At 37.8% G+C, this 23,727-nt stretch overlaps 1 protein-coding gene and 1 pseudogene across 1 annotated transcript in view; both read right to left on the bottom strand.

Moving 5' to 3' along the window:
* The window catches only part of LOC126618689 (uncharacterized), an 86,751-nt gene extending 81,498 nt beyond the window's left edge, over positions 1 to 5,253 (bottom strand). Inside the window, exon 1 of the mRNA XM_050286834.1 lies at positions 4,548 to 5,253. Within this exon, the coding sequence (XP_050142791.1) occupies positions 4,624 to 5,250 (627 nt within the window). The 5' untranslated portion in view covers positions 5,251 to 5,253 and the 3' untranslated portion in view covers positions 4,548 to 4,623. The remainder of the gene's footprint in view (positions 1 to 4,547) is intronic.
* Positions 119 to 19,983, bottom strand: LOC126613849 (uncharacterized; annotated as a pseudogene).
* Between the last annotated feature and the right edge of the window lie 3,744 nt (positions 19,984 to 23,727).

Raw genomic sequence — 23,727 nt, 5'->3', positions numbered from 1 at the left:
GGACCGGCCCTGCCTGTGAGACATCTAGTTTCACAAATAATTCCCCAGAATATAGCTTAAATCGGCGAAACTTTTCAAGAATCAAGAGCCAACAAATGTGACAAGTGAAGAAAACAAATAGACAACAAAAGGCTGTGAATAAGTTCCCAGCTCTCTACAAGAATATCAAATTCCCAGTAATTTGTTTATTGTAATAAATAAAAAATTGTATCTGAGTAGACCTTCGATGTTGCCTCGGTTCCCTTTTCAGTAGTGTGAGTCAGATGCTTGTTGATCTTTACATGATCCGACAGACATTCATTACTTCGCAAACAGAAATGTTCATGGAAAAACGACTGAACGAGCACCAATTTGTTGCCAAGCAGGATACAGGATTTACAGGTCCAACTATAACCTCATTTCTCTTCAAAAGTTTCAGTGGATGAAAGTCTCTCGTCCAAATCTCCCAGCAGATCATGGTATTTAGTAAATGCAGGATGTGACTGAAAAGCATATATCAATAGAGGACAACATTAATCTAGAGACACACAAAGGCAAGGAATGTGGACGCTGGTTTTTTGGTCGAATGTGGACACTGCTTAAAGCAATAAATACCTGCAAGGTGATGCTATATGCTTTCCACAACCGCATGTCGTGCTGGAAGAGATCGAATAGAACCTGTGCAAATTTCACAAAATAAATGCCTGGTCAGACAGTTCCATCTTACAAAAGTTGGCATTACTCGCGGTCAAATGGTCATCTTGAATGCATCTAGCCTCTTCTACAGAAATTTCAACAAAAATATGCCTCCTCAAATGTGGAAATGTGTAAATTTGGCAGTTAATGATAAAGTTTGTTTATTTTGTGTTTTGATTGAGTGTTTGAATCAGTTTCTTGGGTAGGATAGTAGAGAAATTGAAAAAGAAGTAACTTGGAGATTGGTTTCTGCTATGCAAATAATGCAGCAGACTTAATTGAATAAGTAGAGTGATTTTTACACAAGAGTATGGTGCATTTCCATCACCCATACTTTCTACAAAAGGTGATTGACAAGAGGCTTTAACAACCATTAAGCCTTACTACTCCAGATTACATCCTAACCCTTCATTTTGGGGTTAAATGATTTAATCTGGAGTGTACACTTGTCACTCACACACTTACACAAACATTTAAAAACAAAACTAGCCGTTGGAGACTAGAACCCTTCATTTTCTTTCTTCTTCTTCGATGCAGATGACATCCTTTTGCTCGGGAGTATCCTGCTGCCTTCGACTCCCCGACTCCAGGAGCTGGTTAGCTTCCAACACTCCCTTCTAAACTGCTTCTGGGAGTCAATCCGAGCAAACCCCTCAGGTAATTGAATCTCTCATTCGGTAGTGCTTTTGTGAATATGTCTGCGATCTGATCTTCTGTGCTGCAATAGATTAGCTTGATTGTGTTGTCCTGCAATGCTTCTCTGATGAAATGATATCTTCTCTTGATGTGTTTTGTTCTCTGATGAAACACTGGGTTTTTAGTCATGGCAATTGCAGAGGTGTTGTCACACAGAAGTGGTGTGGCTTCAACTTGCAATTCGCCAAAATCTTTAAGTATGAACCTTAGCCAAATAGCTTGAGATGTAGCTTCTGATGCACTCACATACTCTGCCTCGGCTGTGGACAGTGCAACACTTTGTTGCTTCACAGAGGCCCATAAGAATACCCCTGATCCAAAAGTGAAAGCATAGCCCGATGTGCTTCTACTATCATCCTCACTGCCACCCCAGTCACTGTCACAAAATCCAATTAGAATAGATGACTTTCCCATCTCATATTTGATCCCATAATCAAGAGTTCCTTGTACATATCTTAGCACTCTCTTAGCTGTGCCCATATGTATCTTGCTAGGATTCTGCATAAACCTAGAAAGTAGGCTTGCTGAGAACATTAGATCCGGCCTTGTTGCAGTTAGATACAATAGACTGCCAACAATGCTTTTATAGAGACTATCATCTGCAGGTTCACTTCCATCCTCCTTCTTGAGCTTCTCATTTGCAATTAAGGGTGTAGAAACTGGTTTGCAACCCTTCAAACCAAACTTTTCAAGCAAAGTTTCAGCATACTTATTTTGATGAATAAAGATGCTACTTGCTTTTTGAATTACCCCAATGCCAAGAAAATGATGCAAGAGGCCTAGGTCAGTCATCTCGTACCTCTTCATCATTTCTTCCTTGAACTCTTCCATCATTGCAGCATCATTTCCAGTGTAGACAACATCATCCACATAGATTGAGACAATGAGTGTCTTGTTGTTGCTTTCTGTCTTGGTGTAGAGTGTAGCTTCACTAGGACTTTTCTGAAATCCTTTCTCAATGAAATATGAATCAATCTCATTGTACCAAGCTCTTGGAGCTTGTTTTAGGCCATAAAGAGCCTTCCTTAACTTGTACACTTTTTCTGGAAACTCTTGATTTGTGAACCCTTGAGGTTGTTCCACAAACACTTCCTCCTCTAGCACTCCATTTAGAAATGCAAATTTAACATCCAATTGATGCAGCTTCCAACCCTTCTTGGCTGCTAGTGCTATCAAGGTCCTTATGGTGTCTAACCTTGCTACTGGAGCAAAGGTTTCATTGAAGTCTACACCAGGTTTCTGTGAGTAACCTTTGGCCACTAACCTGGCCTTGTTCTTTTGCACAGAACCATCTAGATTTAGCTTCACTTTGTACACCCATTTTACACCAATCACAGGCTTCTCACTTGGTCGATTTACAAGTTCCCAAGTGTCATTCTTTTCTATCATTTCAAGCTCTTCCTTCATTGCTTTCTTCCAAGCTTTGTCTTTCTCAGCTTCTTCATACGTTTCTGGTTCTACTACACAGTAATTACATGTAGCATAAATCTCATCCAGATTTCTCAATCTTACTGGAGTTGAACTAGGAGTTGTTGTCTGTGATTGACTTGATTGTGGACTCATAGTAGCTTGCTGTGGGGTCCCTTATATGTCACCATTATCTGTGACTTCTTCTTGAACTGAGGTCTCTATAGGCTCCCTTGTTTGCCTTTTGTTTAGGTCAATTTGTAGAGAGACACTGTCCTTTTCCTCTACCATTGTATCCCAGTTCCACATTGAGTCTTCGTCAAAGATAACATCCCTTGATAGGATTATCTTTTGAGTCAATACATTATAAACTCTGTATCCTTTCTCACTGGTACCATAGCCTACAAAAATACCCTTGTTACTTGATTTCTCCAACTTGTGCCTTAGTTGATGAGGGATGAGATTGTAGCATACTGAGCCAAACACTCTCAGATGCTTCACAGAAGGCTTCCTTCCACTGAACACTTCAAATGGAGTCTTCTTCTCCAATGCCTTAGTAGGACACCTATTCAATAGATACACTGAGGTGTTCACAGCTTCACCCCAAAATTTATAAGGCATGTTCTTCTCATGCATCATAGACTTAGCCATTTCGACTATAGTCCTATTCTTCCTTTCTGCAATCCCATTCTGTTGTGGTGAATATGCCACAGTGAGTTGCTTCTCCAACCCCACATCTTCACAGAATACATTGAACTCATGTGAGGTGTACTCACCACCCCTATCACTTCTTAGTCTTTTGATTTGGTATCCACTTTGCAATTCCACCATTGCCTTAAACTTCTTGAATATTGTGAATACCTCAGACTTGAACCTCATGAAATACACCCAACACGTCCGTGAATAATCATCAATGAAGGTTAGGAAATACCTGTTTCCACTGATTGTTGTTGTTCTCATTGGTCCACACACATCTGAGTGAATCAATTCGAGTGGCTTTGTTGCCCTCCAAGCCTTTCCAGCTTCAAATGAATCTCTGTGATGCTTGCCAAACACACACCCTTCACAGATTTCATTGCATTGATCCATTTTTGGTATACCTTGCACCATTTCATCCTTTTGCAGATTTTGTAAGCTTGTCATGTTTAAATGACCAAGTCTCTTGTGCCATAGTTTCATAGAACTTGTCACACTTGCTTTCTTTGCCACTTCTTCTAAGTACTTCAGTACAAGTGGAAAGCTTCTGTTTTTCACTTCCACTTTGGTCACCAAGTTTGATAGGGATCTGTCATCATAGATCTCAACCACAGTTCCCCCAAAGAGTAGGAAATAGCCATGCTCCATCATTTGACCCACACTAAGTAGATTCTCATCCAATCCAGGCACTAGCATCACCTCCCTTATACATCTTCTTCCTTTCTTGGTGTTGATAACCAGAGTTCCTCTTCCAGTGGCTTTGACAATGTTTCCATCACCCATTTTCACTTTTCCAGTGAAGTTTGTGTCGATGTCAATAAGTAAAGACTCATGTGCAGTCATGTGGTTGCTGCAGCCACTGTCAATGTACCACACTTCATTGTTTCTCTCCATTTTTGCATTGAAAGCACAGAACACATTTGCTTCTTCTTCCACTTGATTTGCACAGTTTACTTGTTGCACATTCTTTGATCTGCAGTCCTTCATAATGTGCCCAAACCTGTTGCATTTGTGGCATCTAGGCTTGTCCTTGAACCAACACTCTCCAAGGTGGAATTTATCACAGTGCTTACATTGTTGCTTGGTTTTTGGACCTACATTGGTGTTGCTGCCTTGGTTAGGTCTTGAGTTGTGATACCCTTTTCCTTCTCATTTCTTGCTTTTGCCCTTCCACTGTGGTTTCTGATTGCTTGCACTGGCTTGACTACTAGATCCAACATTGAGTGTTTGAAAGGCTTTCTCAGGTGCAGAGTCAGCATGCCTCTCGAGCCTTTGATCAAAAGCTCTTAAGGATGCCATCACCTCTTGTACACTGAGAGTTTCAGTGTCTTTGGTTTCTTCTATGACACTCACTATTGAATCATAGGGTTTAGTCAAACTAATCAACAGTTTTTGGACAATTCTTTCATTAGGCAGTTCCTCACCATATGTTTTCATCTTGTTTACAACATCAAACAGCCTAGTGAAGTAGTCTTTTAACAGCTCATTTTCCCTCATTCTTGTATACTCAAAATCTCTTCTAAGGGACTGAAGTTTTACCTTTCTAACTTTGGTGTCTCCTCTGTATTCTTGCTGTAAAACTTCCCAAGCTCCCTTTGCAGTCTCTTCATTTGCTATCCTCGGAAAAATGGTGTCTGAGACAGCACCTTGAATGATTCCAAGTGCTCTAGCATCCTCCATCCGATTCTGCTTCAGTGTTTTGAGTTGTGTTTCTGTGAGATCCTCCTCTAGAGCATCGATCTCCATCTCAGGTAGTTCATACCCATGTTGAACCATATCCCATAGATCATAGGATTTGAAAATGGTTGTCATTCTTATTCTCCAAAAATCATAATTCTCCCCATCAAAGACTGGAGCTTTTAGCTCACTGCTACTGCTGGATCCTTTCATTTCCAGAATTGTTTGTTGATTATTGTTATAGAAGACACTACGTTGGTGCTCCCAAAGATCTTATCTTGCACAGATTACGCCCCGAAAGTTGTAAGATCAATAACAAAGCTCTGAGGCCATGATAAAGTTTGTTTATTTTGTGTTTTGATTGAGTGTTTGAATCGGTTTCTTGGGTAGGATAGTAGAGAAATTGAAAAAGAAGTAACTTGGAGATTGGTTTCTGCTATGCAAATAATGCAGCAGACTTAATTGAATAAGTAGAGTGATTTTTACACAAGAGTATGGTGCATTTCCATCACCCATACTTTCTACAAAAGGTGATTGACAAGAGGCTTTAACAACCATTAAGCCTTACTACTCCAGATTACATCCTAACCCTTCATTTTGGGGTTAAATGATTTAATCTGGAGTGTACACTTGTCACTCACACACTTACACAAACATTTAAAAACAAAACTAGCCGTTGGAGACTAGAACCCTTCATTTTCTTTCTTCTTCTTCGATGCAGATGACATCCTTTTGCTCGGGAGTATCCTGCTGCCTTCGACTCCCCGACTCCAGGAGCTGGTTAGCTTCCAACAGTTAACCTATGTTGCACCGATGCTTCAAATTTGGACAAGGGTGAGTATCGGATACTTACACCCCCATGATAACTTCCGAACGTAAATGGAGTATCGTTGACTTGTTTGTGTTGTTGACTATCTGATGCTTCTTGGATACTCCAAGGATATGAGCAAGATACTCCTAGGATACCGTCAAGATACTGCTAAGATATTGATCTACGAATTTGGGGGCTTGTAGTTTCTAAATTCCATTCTTGTTGGTTTGGTAGACTCACCAGGACATTTACAGATGGATGTAGGCCCATAGGGCAAGGATAATCAATCCAAGAGGCGAGGACCAATCTCAAGAATCAAAAAGACTCAGCAGTGTTCTATTTTGTTAATGTTAAAAGATAAACATGAATGTTTCACTCTTTTTTTATTTAACGTATATAATGAAATATATTTTAGAAAATATATTATTCAATTGTCGTATCCTTGGTTTTTAGAAATTCGCAGTATCGGCATAAGTATCTACCGGATACCCCCACACATATCCGTATACGTGCACCATAGCAGTTAATTGTAAGATTATGCAGCTCTTCTCACCAGAACAATCCAGAATATATTTCTGTTAGCTTAAAGTTCGGTGAAAACATGACCTAAATAAAAGATGATCCTGACCAAAGCACCACTTATCATTGGCCATGAGCTAAAGGCTATACTCCATCTTGTCCATAAAAGTGTTTCCTAAATGCCAATGGAATTATAGACTTCAAACTCTAACACAAGGTTTACACCCTTTAAATCATACACTTCTGGAGAAAGGACAACGTCAACTTGGGCTCTTGGCGCCTATCGAGTGGGCAACGACTTTAAACGCTTTAACATTGCACAAGCATATAAATGCTACGAGAAGCTATTATGATGAATTTTGTTCATGATTCGTACTAAAGGAACTCAAGCATAGGGACAAAAGTATGATGTCAAACTTTCCCAGATTTACGCAAGCTAAGCTCTTCCTTGGCCAAGTTGAACCTAACCAGTTTAGAACTAGCTATTTTGATTCCTTCCTATCATTCAGAAATCAGAGTGAATAAAATGAGCAAAACAAATTACAATGATGCTGGCATGCTCATCATATGGCATAGACTTGTGAGAAATGAAACGAATTATACCTCAGATCGCCTTAAAAGGGTGGCCAGGACAACAATCCACTCTTTGAACTTGACAGAGCACATATATGCCAAAAGGAATTCTGCATCAAACCGGCTCTGTAGTGTTCCCATTTGGAGCTGGAAAAAGATAACCGTGTACAGTCAGTGAGGCAAAACACAACTTTTGTAATCAATGGCGTAGCCAGAAATTATTTAGTGGGTGGGCTAAGCTAATATTATTAGTATGAAATCAAATTTTTAATCCTATTTTGCCTACATAAAGTTATATAATAGTAAAAACTTGAATATAGTAATTTGAAGCAAGAATTTTATGCTATGTTTTCTCGGTTTTTGGCCTTCAAAGCTTTCAAGTGAATACAATAAGTAACCATTTGTGGTATGGAAGTTTTAATTTATTACTATTAAATATAATATTGGTTAAAGTGATGAGTTTATTTAACATCTATTAGCTCTTATTATTCTTAAAACCAGCCTTACTAATAAAAAAATTTCATTTATGAAGTGAAATATGACAATTAAAAATCATAAACTAACCCAAAAACTAATTTTTTTAAGCTTGAAGGACCAAACTCTCCCTATGCTATAGCCTAGGGGAGCCTTGTACTTGGCTCCACCCTTGTCTGTAATATGTGACAATGTGGCTTAAATTCTTAACAAAAAAATAAAGAAAAAAAAAGAACACTAGAATAAAAGGATTTTCAGATGCTGATGCCTTTTGTCCTATTAATTCCAGCCCTGAAGCAAAATTCTCCAGCCGAGCACTTCCATTTCTCTCTCTTTGAAGATATTCCTGGCATAAATTGATAGAACAACTTAGAATCGCTTGATTGTAAAAGCAAGAGGTTTTGGTACATTACAACCCACCCAAGCATATTATTTATCCTAATAAGTAATGATAACTGCAAGCTTATCTTACCACTAAATCAAACTGAGTGCCTTTCACAAATGCAACTAGCTTTGAGAGCTCTTTGCCTGACATCAAAAAGTTAGCATGGCTTTCTAAGATACTCTTCACGGAAGCAACATGTGCGTTCTGCTCCTTAAATGAGGTGCTGCTCGAAAGGAATGCCTGGTTAGTCTCCATTAAAAGCTAGGTCTGAGAGATGCAAAACAGTACATAAGTGTGCACCAACCTCTTATCCAAGGACTGCTTTCTGAAATTAGTACGGAAACCGAAATAGCCCAAAATTTTGGGAGATAGTCCATCTGAATCTGTTGATGGCTGTTCATATTCCCTTCCCGATCTCAGCAAGAACCTCACCTAAGAGTCAAAGTTAGTATTATCCCCTTTACAGCTATCACCACCTGAACTAAAAGAAGTACAGGAACTTGTCCATACAGATACCAGCTCCCCAGCGAGTTCATATAACGATTCATCAAGTGTTGCCTGCATATATTTGACAACCCTTGTAAGGAACATCTGTCATTGAAAAGAAAAGAACAAAAAAGAAACACGTGGAGATACACACTCAATAGCAAGAGAAATCCTTGTAAAACAATAAGCTACTACCAGACATCTACCTGTAGTAAACGCAAAGCACAATATTGACTGACTGCAGGACCTTCAAGCTTCACAATGACCTGGGCAATTCAAACAATCGGATTATTATACATGAGCATCACAGGTTAGCCATCTTTTACTACATTTTCTCCCATACAGATTGGTTTTTCACATTTAAAGTGCTGCAGGAAGTGTAGGCACAGCCTTTGTAACCACAACACAAGTAGACAGGATTTCAAGACGTATACTTCATAAAGAACTATTCTTCAAATGTAATAACAGTGCAACATGTAAGTTTCAAGATTTTCTACTCTGGAACAGAGAGGCAAATGCAGAACTGATAAAGCACTGGTTGTTTCATTTAAACCGTATTTTCACTCACAACAAAAACTGTGCAAGACTCGTAATTATACTGAGGAAAGTTCTAACTAATCTTTCTAAGGAAAAAACTTTATGTCAAAAGTGAAAGGAAAAGACAAGAAACTGAAGCAGAATAATAATCTATTCAACATCTTACAAGTATATAACAGGGCCAACCTTAAAGCTGAAGTTCAAGCTCTTTTCTTAACAATCAAAGCACTAGAGAGTGAGACAGGGAGCTCTTCAGAAGCTTTCTTCCAACACGATCACACAAATCTCCTTTCTCGATTCAATTCGTTCAGAGGAATTTTTATTGGAATCTGTGTTTCTTAATTCTAGAACTTTGATTAATTTATCTTGTGAGACGCCTGTTGGCATTCCAGCTGTCCTTCTCCTTTCAGGGCCTATCCGAAAAAGAATCCAGTACTTCTTGGTTGGGCCAACCTCATGATGACCAAGAAGTACTGGATTCTCTTTTGGATAGGCCCTGAAAGGAGAAGGACGGCTGGAATGCCAACAGGCATCTCACAAGATAAATTAATCAAAGTTCTAGAATTAAGAAACACAGATTCCAATAAAAATTCCTCTGAACGAATTGAATCGAGAAAGGAGATTTGTGTGATCGTGTTGGACGAAAGCTTCTGAAGAGCTCCCTGTCTCACTCTCTAGTGCTTTGAAGCAGAAGTTATAGATAATGATTCCCCTTAATTAGTTAATCTGAAAGCAGAACTGATGATCAATGCAGCTATGATTTTGTTTTCCCTAATTAGGCATTCCTGGATATTTTTGCATCCAAAACATAACAGATACTAATTTATTTCCCTCATTAGACATACCCGGATATATCTGCATCAAACACAGTAAAGAGAAGCCACTCTAGACAATGAGAAAAATGAGGCTTTTCTGCTGATAACTGGGCCAACCTTAAACCTTCCTCGCTTTTGTAGACAGAAACAAAACAACCAGGAAGAATATTTCAAAACCAAGCACAGGACTATATGCATCACACTGAAGCTTGTCAAAAGAATATTTCATTGGTACTGATCATGTAACAAACATACAACTCCAATTCTCCTATGGCCTTTAAACTTGATATAACTACAAGTCTCTAGGCACTGACCATGTACGGATCATGTAGATTTCATAAAGTCTACCCAATCGCCTACTTTGTTAACACACGATCAGTACTGCAAAGCAAGCATAGATCACACACCCATTACCACCTATTTGCAGATTATGATTTGCAGATGCATATATTACACAATAAAACAAATCAGATTCAAGCCACCTTTTACTACACAAGAAAATCATGGCAAAGACCATGTAGATTTCATAAAGTCTACCCAATTGCCTACTTTGTTAACACATGATCAGTACTGCAAAGCAAGCATAGATCGCACACCCTTTACAACCTATTTGCAGATGCATATATTACAATCAAACAAATCAGATTCAAGCCACCTTTTACTACACAAGAAAATCATGGCAAAGGCTGGTAGCCCGTGAGTCCAGAACTCAAGGTAACCTCTGTAAGATGAGATCCAATATGAAAAGCACCTTCCACTTGAAATCAAAGAAATAAAAAACAATTAGTACCTGAATAAGGTGCCTCAGAAGGCAATGCAGTATAGTTTGAGCTTGAGGAGTTGGCTCAAAACATGGAAATTCTGTGCTGGCAGAAAATGACATTCTCTGGGAAACGCCAACAACAACACCAGCATTTGGAAGAAGTCCCAGAGGGTATACCTCACAATCAAATTCAAGTTCCGGATCCAACTACAAAACTATGCTGAGTCATTTAACCAATCAGAGTAAAAAGACAGGCCAAAATATATCAAGTTCCACTAAGCTTCAAAGGAAGACAAGTTAACAAATGTAAAAGTCTTCAAAGCAAGGCCAAACAAACAGACTTTGAAACGGCGTGTAAAGACACCATATACAGAACCTCCCAGAAAAACAATATAAGCATACAACTTTAATGAAACATAATAATTTACACCATCTGCTCAATGAGAAACACACTGTTTCTTGAATGCATACATACCTGTAAGAAATCCTCCTGCTTAAAAGGGTCAACCCCCAGAGATGGATACCAAACCTGTAAAAATACACTTCCAACCAGAATAAATATCATAGTACAAACTACTGCTTAGAGCACAAAATGGTAAAGCTATACACAATATCATATCAAAGTCGTACTATTAAACCTCAACAGTCCATTACCTGCATTCCTCGGTGGCCATAATCTAACCATGAAACTTCCTCAATAAGATTTGTTTTCTCCTCTGATTGACCACATGTAACCCAAAATAATTCAATAGAATCAGTAAGCTCCCTCTCACGTCCATCATCCAAATCAAGAAGTGAAAGCTCCCCATTAACTCTCTGTATCAAACACGTAGAAAAACTTGCATTCATTTAGAGGCATGTGTCTGCTGATAGATCTCTACAGACTACATTTTGGAGAGCACATACCTCGCAGGCTCCTTTGATAAAGGATCTGAATTAGAAATGTGATTGTTTGAAATACTCTCTCTTGGAAGCTGATCAGGTACAAAACGCATTGCTGCAGGATGGCTCTTTGCAGTCATAATTGAGAGTTCTCGTACTGTAGAAAGCTGTTTGTCATTTTATCATGTAAAACGTATGAAGAATAATTTTCACTGAATTATTCTCATTTAGTGTGCAAATGAAATCACAAGTGCTCAACTGTCTGTAAAAAGTACCATATTCTATAAAATTAGAATCATTACAAAAAAAGCTAGCAAACATTCCATTACCTGTAAATTTGGAGTAGTGAAAGGTGTCAATTCACCAAATAACTTGACATGGAATATGTGTACATCAAATGGGCGATATGTGACAAGTATATACTCTTGATAGAAATCCATCACCATTGGTTTAGCCAGCAATGGTTTTCGACAAAGTAGCGAGCTCTGATCAAGATGATATCTTGGATAGAAAAGCAATTCGTACCTGCAATTTTACATCAGTTTGACCATTATAAATATCCAACATTACATAATAAAACAACTAAAAAATTCAACTGTACCAATAGAAAGGATAGAATGTAGACTTAAAATTCTAGACATAAACTGGACTAAAAGTATGAATGGCATAATAGTGTAGGTGCCTAGGCATTTAACCACCAAATCAAACTATGACATTGCTGAAGACAAAAACTATCGGAGGGTATACTAATATGGGTAGGAATCTCACGTGTTAGAAGAATCAATGTAGTTGCAGACAACAACAATCTTCCCCATCCATAACAAACCTTTGCACCAAAACTTTTGTTCCCGAGTAATGTCTCCAAACACTCACCACTTCTTCCATCGTATATCATATATGATTAACCCATGGAGACCAGCAACTGCCAAGTACATTCCATCCTTGCTAGCAGCTACATGTTGAACTGGCCAATTTTGGGAGATATAAGAAACCTGAACCAAAATTTAAAAGAGAAGAAAAAGAAAATTAGACACTCATCAAAAACAACTTTAAAGACATAAAATTCAATCCAACTTACAAAACATCAGATGAGAATAACATATCAAGTATGTGATGTAAAGACATAACTGGAAGGTTAAGATGTAGCATTTTAAGTTCATCAGTATCTTCAGACTGCACAACAAGCAATCGATCATCACCATATATCACTTGACGAACATATGTCATTCCTGAGACTCCTCTGTTAAGGCAACATTTTCCAAAGGAAAATGCAAGAACCCTCTCCAAAGATCGTTCTTCAATAGCATAAAGCCTATATCCATATTCATCCCACTGCATCAGTGAGGTGCCAGTCATCAAAGGTTCATATTTACATTCGTGGATTGGCTTAACCATTGGAGAAGATACTGACTGAACTTAAACCTATTTGACGGATTGTTGACATCAAACGACAACCAGAGACAGACCAAACTGTAAGTCCTCTTAACTTCCACCCAACTACAAAAGCTGAATTATCAGGTGTCCATGCAATGCAACTGACAGGTCCAGTGTCTTCCATTGAGTATCTGAAAATAAGAATGCCGGGTCATAATCATACATTTTTAGATCTGAAATTTACAACATAATTCAAGTTTTGAACTGTTTGGTGCAGCCAGAATAATTGAAAATTTGAAATTATCTGGCCCCGATAAGTTGAAACTCAAATCTACCAAAATACAGTTTACTCAGATCCCACACTTAACCCCAGTCATAAAGAGAGACGGATCGAATCAGTGATGCAGATTCTGCAAGGTCATATAACTTCACAAGCCCTCTTTTGGTACCAACAGCAAGGATTTGGTGCTTTGAAGCTACTGAAGCACATACAGCATCACGAACCGCCAACCTTTTCTCAGCTTTAATAGATTCAACATGTTTTAAACCTTTCTTACTTATAGAACATGACACTAATTGTCCATCAGAATACAACACAAACAGCAACCTCAATGGAAAGCAAAGCTCTAGCTGGATAATAGCAGACTTCCAAGAGATGCAAATTGTTCCTGGAACGCCTTTAGAAGCAACACCATTATCTAAAGAATGTGGTGACGGGATAACTTCACTGCCATTACGTGGAAATGGATCAAGTTCGAAAGTCCCATAGAACTGTATATGAAAGGAAAATCTCACTCAACACCTTGGTCAAAAAGAGGATAATATATCAGCTCCCTACAGAAAGACATTAGATGGACTACAGTAAGAACAGCTAATGCATATCAATATTTTCTTTTACCTCTCCTTTCCAGGAGAAACTATATAGTCCTCCATTATAAAGTCCAACTAGTATATGTTTGCTATCGCTTACAATATTGCTCCTGAAAAAGAAGAGCCACATTAGAAGAAAAACAGTTATAGTTCCAACAGTAAGAATATCTTGCAAGATTGCTTAATTTGAAAAATAAATAAATAAATGGATTCATGTGCTGTCCTAGGAACATTACATACCCAAAAATAAATGCAAAATTAAATGTAACTCTGAGAAATAAAGTCAGAACGAATATGAAACTCATGAACTGAAAAATAAATTTATTTACAATACAAGTTCAGCATGTTTGAACATGTGCCCATTAGCACAAAATCTTGTTTATTATTCATACTTTTGTTTGGGGGAGTACAGAGTGAAAGGTTATAACCGTATTCAAGCATCTAGAACTTGCCTGAGGGTATTTTCATGCAGTTAGTTAAAATGTCTATGAAATATCCGACTCATTTCATTTGATCAAACACCTAAATCCTTTAAAATTTGGTGAATAAACTATATGGACTCAAAATTTTATATGTTATCCAAAGGCAACGACACTTCCATATTAAAACTCCAGTTTTCTAAACATATTCAGCAGGAGAATACTTACACTACCAAGTCATTTTCTGCAAATGGCACCTGCTCACTGAGAATAATAGATATAGAAGCAAGAAACAAACCAGAGGGTTGCTTCCCTCCTAGTTGTACTTTTTTCTACAGTCGATTTGTTTCCTAAACTTTTATTTAATTAATGCTTTCGTGTTATATTTAACAGCATTTATCTATTTTTTTTGTTAAAAAAAATTTCTCATATCAGTCATTATTTATTTAAAAAAAATGATTGAATTTCATTAAAAGAAATTTATTTGAACCTATATAATCTTTTTTTACACTAAACTTACACTCTACACTTGTATTATTTTTAATTAAAAACTAATCTCTTCAAACCCAAATTTACTATCTAAATTGCCCTAAAAATCTAATTCAAAATGTAAATTTATCTTTACATCCATTTAGAAAATAAATCGAAAATTGAATAACTTAGTGAAGTTTCTACTTGTTTATGGGAGTGAAGCTTTCTAGAGTTCGACTTATGCGGATCACTTGAATAATTTTGTGAAGTTTTTACTTGTTTATAGATCTTCCATATTATTGGGGTTCACATAACTTGAACAATGTGGCCCATATTAGCATCCTATACTACACTAGGAGAAACGCTAGGGGCTTCGAATATAATGGGCATCAGATAACACCTTGGATTATTATTTTGTTGACTCTTTGTAGCTTTTCTCACTATGCACCCCCAATTGAGAGCAACTAGGTTGTTTTACAAAAAATTAAAAGGTAAATGCAAATATTCATACACAATTGAAGTTAACATTTTTTTTTAAGTGAAACATACATATGCATATTCCCAAACAAACACTAACCAATATCAAGAAATTATGCAGTCCAAAATTGTTGTAGCACCTTCAATACAAGGTTGAAGGAACTCTCCAGTTTTAAAAGTCTCATCGCGTTGAATTATTGTGTTGATGGCATCATTGGTTTGATCCCAAAGGGTTTTAAGGTCTATGTATTCTGCCTATAAAACAACATAAATTGCAACGTGCAACACTTTAAAGAACCAAATAAGTAAATATCCATCATTATACACCACAACTCCATTCTTCTACTCAGAAAATGCATAAAATGGAAAGAAAAAATAAAACTTGTTGTAAAATCGACGGTGGGTGCAGTGGAATAAATGAAACAAAACACAAAATTTATGAGGTTCCTCTACAGTCAGTGTGACTGGAGTACGTCCTCGAGGCAGCAGTGGTGTTTTCATTGTAATCTGAAATAATAAGAGTACAAAGATAACTCTTTCTATTATCTCATCTCCTTTTCCTCTCTTTTCTCTCTTCCTCTCTTCCTTCCTATCTCTCTTCCTCTCTTCCTTCCTATCTCTCCCGTGAATCACCCACTTGATGTTGTGTGGGGTTTGCTTTTATAGAAAAAATGAGTAGTGTTGAGCAAGCTTCTTGGACATCCACTTGTTGAGTGGATGAGTGGACATCCATTATTTACAACACTCCCCCATGGATGGCCACAAGTCTTTGATTGTCTTGTTAAAATCTTGATCTGTCTTGGATGCTCCCCCTGATGAGTATCTCCCCCTGATTTCAAATCATTTAGGCTGATCGTTGATCATTCTGCTTCAATCTCTTAGTAAGAAGAGTTGCCATCAGAGGTGCTTTACTGGTAGTTAACTTTCCACAAATTTGTTCTTGAACTGGACTGGAGGGCCTTCTGCTAGACTTGCTTCAAAAGTTTGAATTTACTCCTTTTATCTGGAGCGAAATTTGATTCAAGGGCAGTGGACACTTGATCTTGAATCGGACTTGTGATTTCTTCAAGGACTTCGAGGCTTGATCTTGAATGAAATTGGACCATGAGGAGCTTCACGTGGCAAGTGATCTTCGGCTTTGTCGGGATGAATCAGCACGTGTTTGTTGCGCTTGTCTCCACATGCTTCAATGTATCATTTTCACTTTCCTTACTTGCTTCCCTTTCTTAAGTAGTATTTTCCCTGCTTTTCCCCTATGCATGTGTGGCATCTTCTCTTGCAGTATTTGCCCTCTGATGCAGGAGTGGAATGCAACCCTTGCATTTGGATGGTTCATCACTTTTTGGTGACTGGAGACCCAGCTCCAACAACAGTTGAAGATGACTACTCGAGAGCTAGGTAAGCAATCAGGAAAGGTTCCAGGCAGTCGGTTCCTTACTAGGAGTTTGAGTGGAGGTTCCGACATATTACTTTCTTTATCCTTGTTTTTGCAGGTAAGAACAATGACAAAGGAAATGACAAGGAGATTGCATGATATGAGATACTCTTGCTCTCGTCCCTGAAGATATGAGATAATCTTGCTCTGGTGTGACTTGTGTGAAGAGGTATTCCCGGAGAGGAAGAAAACTGAGCATTTCGAGATGCTTTGTTGAAGATGCATTCTCAGAGATGAGTAGGAATTGGACATTATTGCAGGTTTGCCCTGTTATGGAGAACAGAGGTCGACATATATAAAGATTTCCCAATAGCAAGTGGTGGTGCTGTGCTTTTACTCTTGTCAGCAACTGTGGTGTAAATAGAACAGTAAGATTTACGCGTTTTGAACTTTGTCAGAGATCTTTGACAAAGTTGCACGCGATATCCGAAAAAGCTAAGATTGTGTCTGAAAAATGCCAACGAACTTTATTCAGGAAAATCTGGCTTTTGAAATTCGGATAGCCATGTCGCTTCGATCTTTGAACAAGTGGCTTTGTTGCCTCTTATTTTATAGAGACATCAATTGTGTTCAAGAGTATGCTCAGAAAGTTGATGCCTGAGAAATTTCCCCCTTCTTGCATTTCTAAAATTTTATTTGACCTCTTTTTTCTTCATCATTTCTGAAAATGACTTGCCCATCTAACATTTGCTTAGATTTGAGTCTTAGGAGTGATACAGACGAGCAGCGTCAGGATAATATATGGCGCCCGTCATTCTTATCTTCTAATGGTCCTCTTATGGTTGGGGACTCCGTGATGAAAATAACATAACTGCTACTGTGGTAGCTAGGAATCTTCTCACTCCAAAGGATAATAGAATCCTTTTAAAATGGTCTGATGAGTTGGCCGTTCAAGACTCCTTGGTTCTCAGTGTTCAGTGTGCTGGCTCTGTTTCCAATATGGGCCAACGCCTACTTGCTCAAACTCGTCAAGTTGAATCATTGATGGCTGAGGTGGCAAGTCTTAAACAAGAGATCAGAGGGCTCAAGCATGAGAATAGAGTGTTACACGTGCTTGCAAATAATTACTCGACGAGCATGAAAAGAAAGCTCGACCAGCTGCAGGAATCCGAAAGTCGGATTCAAAGTAATCACCAGAGGTTCGTTGTTAGATTTCGAAAGCAACTGATGTCTTCCCCTTCTGGTGTTTTACCAAGTACTGGGGTGCCACATGATCAATCTCCAGTGCCTCCCCCTTCTGGGGTACTTCCGAGTACTGAGACTTCACATGAGCAACCTTTGTGAAGGCTCTATCCTGTTTATTTGTTTTAACTCATGTGTATGTACATATCTGTAATTTATTAGAGATATTAATAGATAAGCTTTATTTCATTCAATGTATTGTGTCAAATACAATAAAGCATATACTTCACTAAGATGTGGTACTTCTGGACCAAATATCCATTTATTTTTACCCTTACGAAGATAAATGATCTTTCTTAGTGTCTACATCATTTGAGTATTCAACTCATAATCTTCAATCCATATGGTTCTTTTAATATCATAGACATCATGGATAAGATTCGTGTTAGTAGATTGTTCGATCTGCAGCTCGAGACAATATTTCTCTCAACACTTTATAATCTTTCTTTACTCTTTAGGAGTCTCAATTTAATATCATCAACTCTTCAGGAGTTCTAATTTAATGTCATTGACTCTTGCAAGAGATTTTAGTATGTTGCAACAATATCATAATGATAGTACTCACTAAGGCAATTTATACCATCCATTGGTATTGAGTACATATTTTATACTTTACCTTTCGAGGGCTTACTTTAAGCAATTTGAATCCTTCATGGATTCTCTTCACTTTATGACACATTTTCCTTTGGAATTTCTACAGAGCAATTTGCTCCCATGTATACTTGAGGGATTTACTTATGGAGATATGAGTGGGCGACTCACAACCCTTCGTATATAATTCTCCATTCATATGAACTCGTTTACAACCTTGTGTCATATCATGTGAGTGTATTTTACTGTATTACAAATGCCCATATGTAACCTCCTTGGTTCAACATCTTTTGGCTATTTGTATTGTATTCAAATATATAGGTCCATTTTTCCACGTTCTTACAAAATTGTAATGGAATTGCCTTTCTCCATTTTGGCCAATAATTTTCCTTTTGTCGACAAACAAAAGAACATGACTCAATATTAACACAGCTCATTGATGAATGTAGTAGCTACTTGTAAAAACCAAAATTACTATTGGTTATCATTAATCCGTGATCCCATATTCTCATGTGCATGCGCATGCATAAAAGTTTTTCATTTCTTTTGGATATCCATTGCCTCTTCAAGGGCATTACATTATCCCTTCCAGGATAGTCGTAATTTAAAGAATGCGGATCATAACCTCTTCTTGAGCGTTATAGAGCTTGGATTTTAATCTCCACTTCTGGGAGTTGAGTCATTGGAACCTATACGTCTATCATGCTTCATGCATGAGACATCAATATTCCCATGTTCGTGGATTGTCCTATCTGGGACGTGTATTTATGCGGCGATTGTCATGCTTATGGCATGCAACAGTTATGCTTCGGGAATGCAATAGTTCAGTAGTGTCATATTCTTCTTCTTTCAAATGACTAAACCTTTTGAGTCTGAAAGTCTGTCACACTTCAGGCGTGCAACAGATAAATCATTTACTATCTCATTATTTTGTCCAACAGGGACATCAATTCTTGTAGGCATATTTGCAGCAAGTATATATGATTTCATCACTTTCATTGCATCATTCAATTATTCTTATTTCATTTTCTCATTGTTTGCTTCGTGAATCAAAATAAGACAAATTCTCTTCGTTCTTCTAGAACAGTCTTTTCTTATCATTCTTCTGGAATGATATTTTCTCATCGTTCTTCTGGAACAATGTTATTTTCTCCCCCTAATGGCGGGAAAACTGTCTTATCAAAATCATAGTCCGCAAACCACGCGGTAAACATATCCCCAGTCAAGGATTCCAAATATTGAATTATAGATGGTGTTCAACATCAAGGCCTAATCCACGATGATGCCTCATTTTAGTACGTTGTGGCAATCTTACAGGCACATAGACAACACAACCAAAAACTCGTAAAAGTATAATGCTTGGTTGGTTCCCAAACACGAGTTGTACTGAGAAGTGTTGATGGTTGGTAACATGTCTCAACCGAATTAATAATGCATCATGTAAAGTTTACATGTCCCCATGTAGAAAACTAGCAATTTCGTTTTCATGAGCAGAGCGTTGGTAATCAATTTCACCCACTTAATGAATGCTTCTACTAAACCATTTTGAGTATGGACATGAGGAACTTTGAGTATGGACATGAGGAACTTCTGGTCCTTATTTAATAGTCTGTGAACCGAGACTCTTATGTCCTTTATTACAATTAAGTTGAGGCACTGCGGCACTTCAAACTTACGGTACTCATCTAGGAACTTCATGTCCTGATCTTCAGGATCAAGGGATTTCATACCTGATCCTTTTGCGTGATGGAACTTCAGGTCCAATCATTTTTATATGATGAAGATCAAGAAACTACAGGTTCTAATCTGATCAAGGAAGTTCAGGTCCTGTATAGATTCGTCATAACAAAAGATAAGTACAATAAATAAATTAAAGCAATAGACGGTAAAATCGTCCATGGTAAATAAATTGCTTTAAAGTAAATAAAGCTTGTGACAAGGGCTTTGATTCAGCACCATTCACATAAATATCAAATCTTTAAAACAAAGGGTAATAATTCTACCCACTGTAAATAAATTGCTTTAAATAAATATAACTTGTGACATGGGATTTAAACCAACACCATGCACATAAATATCAAAGCTTTAAAGCAAAGGGTAATAATTCTACCCACTGTAAATAAATTGCTTTAAATAAATAGAACTTGCAACATGGGCTTTAAACCAACACCAGGCACATAAATATGCCATAACAGAAAATGCAATGATTAAGTCCTCATCTTTTGCTTTTTCTTTTTCTTGGTCTGCCACTTCTTTTGTTTGATTCCTTTTATTTTTATTTTTATTTCACAGTTCTGAAGTTATTTTGGTTACTCAGAAAATAATAGTAACAATAAGTTCCAATTGGTGTTCCTCCTCCGGTGAGTTTCGAAAAAGTCGAAACGGTTCCCATAAGTTTTGGAGTCAAGAGTGTCTGCAACTTATGAGAAGATCAAACCATTAGATTTAGTTCAAATTTTAGTATGATATGGATAAGAAGATACCAAACAACTTTCGTGAAGAAACAGTTTCGATTTGAGCTACAGAAATAGAGTTGTGGTACTCATAAGGTGGCTGTCCAGTTTTCTGCGGAAATTGGAAACTGGTTTGGTATTTCAGACAGCTGTGACGATCGCACCGTTAAATTTTTCTGAAATTTTGACATGTTGTAGATACTGAGCGAACGAACAACTTTCAAGAAGAAAGTATTTCAATCCGAGGTCCGCAAGTTGGAGTTCCGAGGCTGTTTACATGGCTCACAAATTCTCTACGAATTTTGAGTCTGTACTCTTTTGTTTCTGCAAAAGATGATATACAGTCATGCAACAACATATATATATTTGCTTCAGGAAAATCAGTAGTACAAATATTTTAAGATGAAATGAAAAGATTTTCTTATCTGTGAGATTTCAGGCAACAGAGGTGAACATAATTTGTGGCGTTATGCTTTCCACTGACATGAGAGCTTCTCGTGCTGATAACGTGTTGTAAAATCGACAGTGGGTGCAGTGGAATAAATGAAACAAAACACAAAATTTATGAGGTTCCTCTACAGTCAGTGTGACCGAAGTACGTCCTCGGGGCAGCAGTGGTGCTTTCATTGTAATCTGAAATAGTAAGAGTACAAAGATAACTCTCTCTATTATCTCCTCTCCTCTTCCTCTCTTCCTTCCTATCTCTCCCGTGAATCACCCACTTGATGTTGTGTGGGGTTTGCTTTTATAGAAAAAATGAGTAGTGTTGCGCAAGCTTCTTGGACATCCACTTGTTGAGTGGATGAGTGGACATCCATTGTTTACAACAAAACTTTTAATCCCAATGGGTTTATTGTTAAATTTTACTTTTATGGTTTATTTCATCTTATATTTGTTGGTATTTATGCAATACAATTTAAAGTTTACTTTTGGTGTAAAAATGTTATATGGGTTCAAATCAAATTTTCTTTTCACTAACCAAATCAAAGTACATCAGTAGCCGATATAAATACCAAACAAACTCAAAGACACAAAGGTTGTAACTATTGTAATCTTCAAACAACATATTTGTGCATGAAATCATGGGAGTTCCTCGATTCAATATCAAGAATTGCCAGCATGAAATCATGGGGTTCCTTAATTCAATATCAAGAATTGCCAACATAAGAAACATAGCGAGTTTGTGGGAAAGTAACACCATTGGCTTGACGACAAACATGATTAAAGTTAACTTTAGACCTTCGACGTTAGAATTTTGACATCCTCAACTAATAAGGTTCCTTATTGATAGCATGGTTGTGAGTGATTGCAATTATCAAAGTTTATTATTTTAAGTATTGCGGTTAATAAAATAGTGAGTCATTAGAGTAGCCTTCTACATTTAAAGTGAATAGCATCATAAAGATATCAGTATTCACTAGGGTAATAGAATTATAGTAATAATAAATTGATAATATTGGGGAGACCATATTATATGGACATACCGCTAAAAGAGTCAATGCAAGAAGTCATTTATCTTTTAATGACGACTTTGTCACACAAGTATTATAATTAGAACTAATTATTTTTTAGTAATGCTAGAGAGACCAACTTATTTGAATTATCTTTCCAATTAATCAATATTTTAGTTGAAATTTGTTATTGACACCCGCATATGTATGTACTAAAAAATAGTTACTAGTCCATAGTGAGGCTAAAGCGCACCCCTTTCCTTAGGGGCATTTGTTGCACCGGATTATCTCGGACTGAACTTGCTTTGATTAAGCTAGACTAGCTTTAGACTAGACTAAGCTAGTCTGACTGAAACATTTGATGCAGTGTCAGACTAAGAAAGAGTACAATGAAAATCAGTGAAATATCAACCGTATTTGAACAATCACAACAAGGTAATTCCATACAACATTGTTTATACCATACTTAGGGCCTCCGTATTTAGATCTCGTACAAATACTCAGGAGACTTAAATGTAATTATGTAATAAAGGAAAGGGCAAATGTGTAATAAGTGATGAGCCCTTATTCTATAAAATGACTCCTCACCCTCACAATTGGAGGAGGCCAATTCCTAGGCCCTCTCATCCTCAGAAACTCTCTCTCATAATCCTCTCAGAAATACAATAATCAGTGTGAACGTAGCCCAAACATTGGGGTGAACCATGATACATCTTGTGTTATTTACTTTCTTGCAGATTCACGGTCAGATTTACGTTGTTCCAAGACCTCAGGTTTTGTGCATCAACATTTGGCGCCGTCTGTGGGAATCGACACGAAAAACTATGTCGGTTCTCTTTCATTTTTTCACCTCCACCGTGAATATGCAAAATCACAAAAACCTAGAAACAGAAAAAGATCCAAATCTCAAACACTCATCAGATCTCTCTCTGGTCCCTCATCCCTCTCCTGTTCTTGGGCGTCCACACCGACAGAGACCTCTCTCTCTCTCGGTCTCTACTTATAAAAAAATATAAAAAAAAAGTCTCAAAGATCTCTCTCGGTCTCTGCTCATCAAATCAACCAGTTTTCCATCACCGTTCCTTCTTCACCATCTTCTGTTGTTGATAATGGGCCTGAAGAAGACCCGATGGCTATGGTTGTGGAGCTGGATATCAGCACCGATGGCCCAACTATCGAGAAACCTTCCTCCCTAGTAACGAGTCACGACTGAGTCACGAGTCACACGAGTTGCGACTACCTTGACGACCCCCCGAAAGAGTTGAGAGGATGATCCATTTCACACAGATCGCAGGAAGCTCTCCACCCTCAGCCCCTTCTGGGCCTCGCCGACGATGCCCCACCTCCGCTCTCTTCCAACCCCGACAATGTCGTCTTCTCCTACGACGACTCTGCCACCCTCGCCGCCAAGTTTCGCAGCCAGCAGATCAGCGCCGGTTCCAGTGCTAACGAGTCCACCCCCGCATCAGCCGCAGCTACTGCCGCTATGATGCTCTAGTACCAGCTCATGATGTCCTAATCAAGCGCCCTCTCTTGACTGGGAAAAGGCCTGTAGCTGATAAAATTCAAAGATTTTGGTTTTCTGCTTTTCATTATTTTGAGCATAAA

This window comes from Malus sylvestris, chromosome 1, assembly GCF_916048215.2.
Source record: "Malus sylvestris chromosome 1, drMalSylv7.2, whole genome shotgun sequence".
Classification (NCBI taxonomy): domain Eukaryota; kingdom Viridiplantae; phylum Streptophyta; class Magnoliopsida; order Rosales; family Rosaceae; genus Malus; species Malus sylvestris.
The sequence above is the reverse complement of the archived record's forward strand: the minus strand, read 5'-3'. Positions and strand labels throughout refer to the sequence as shown.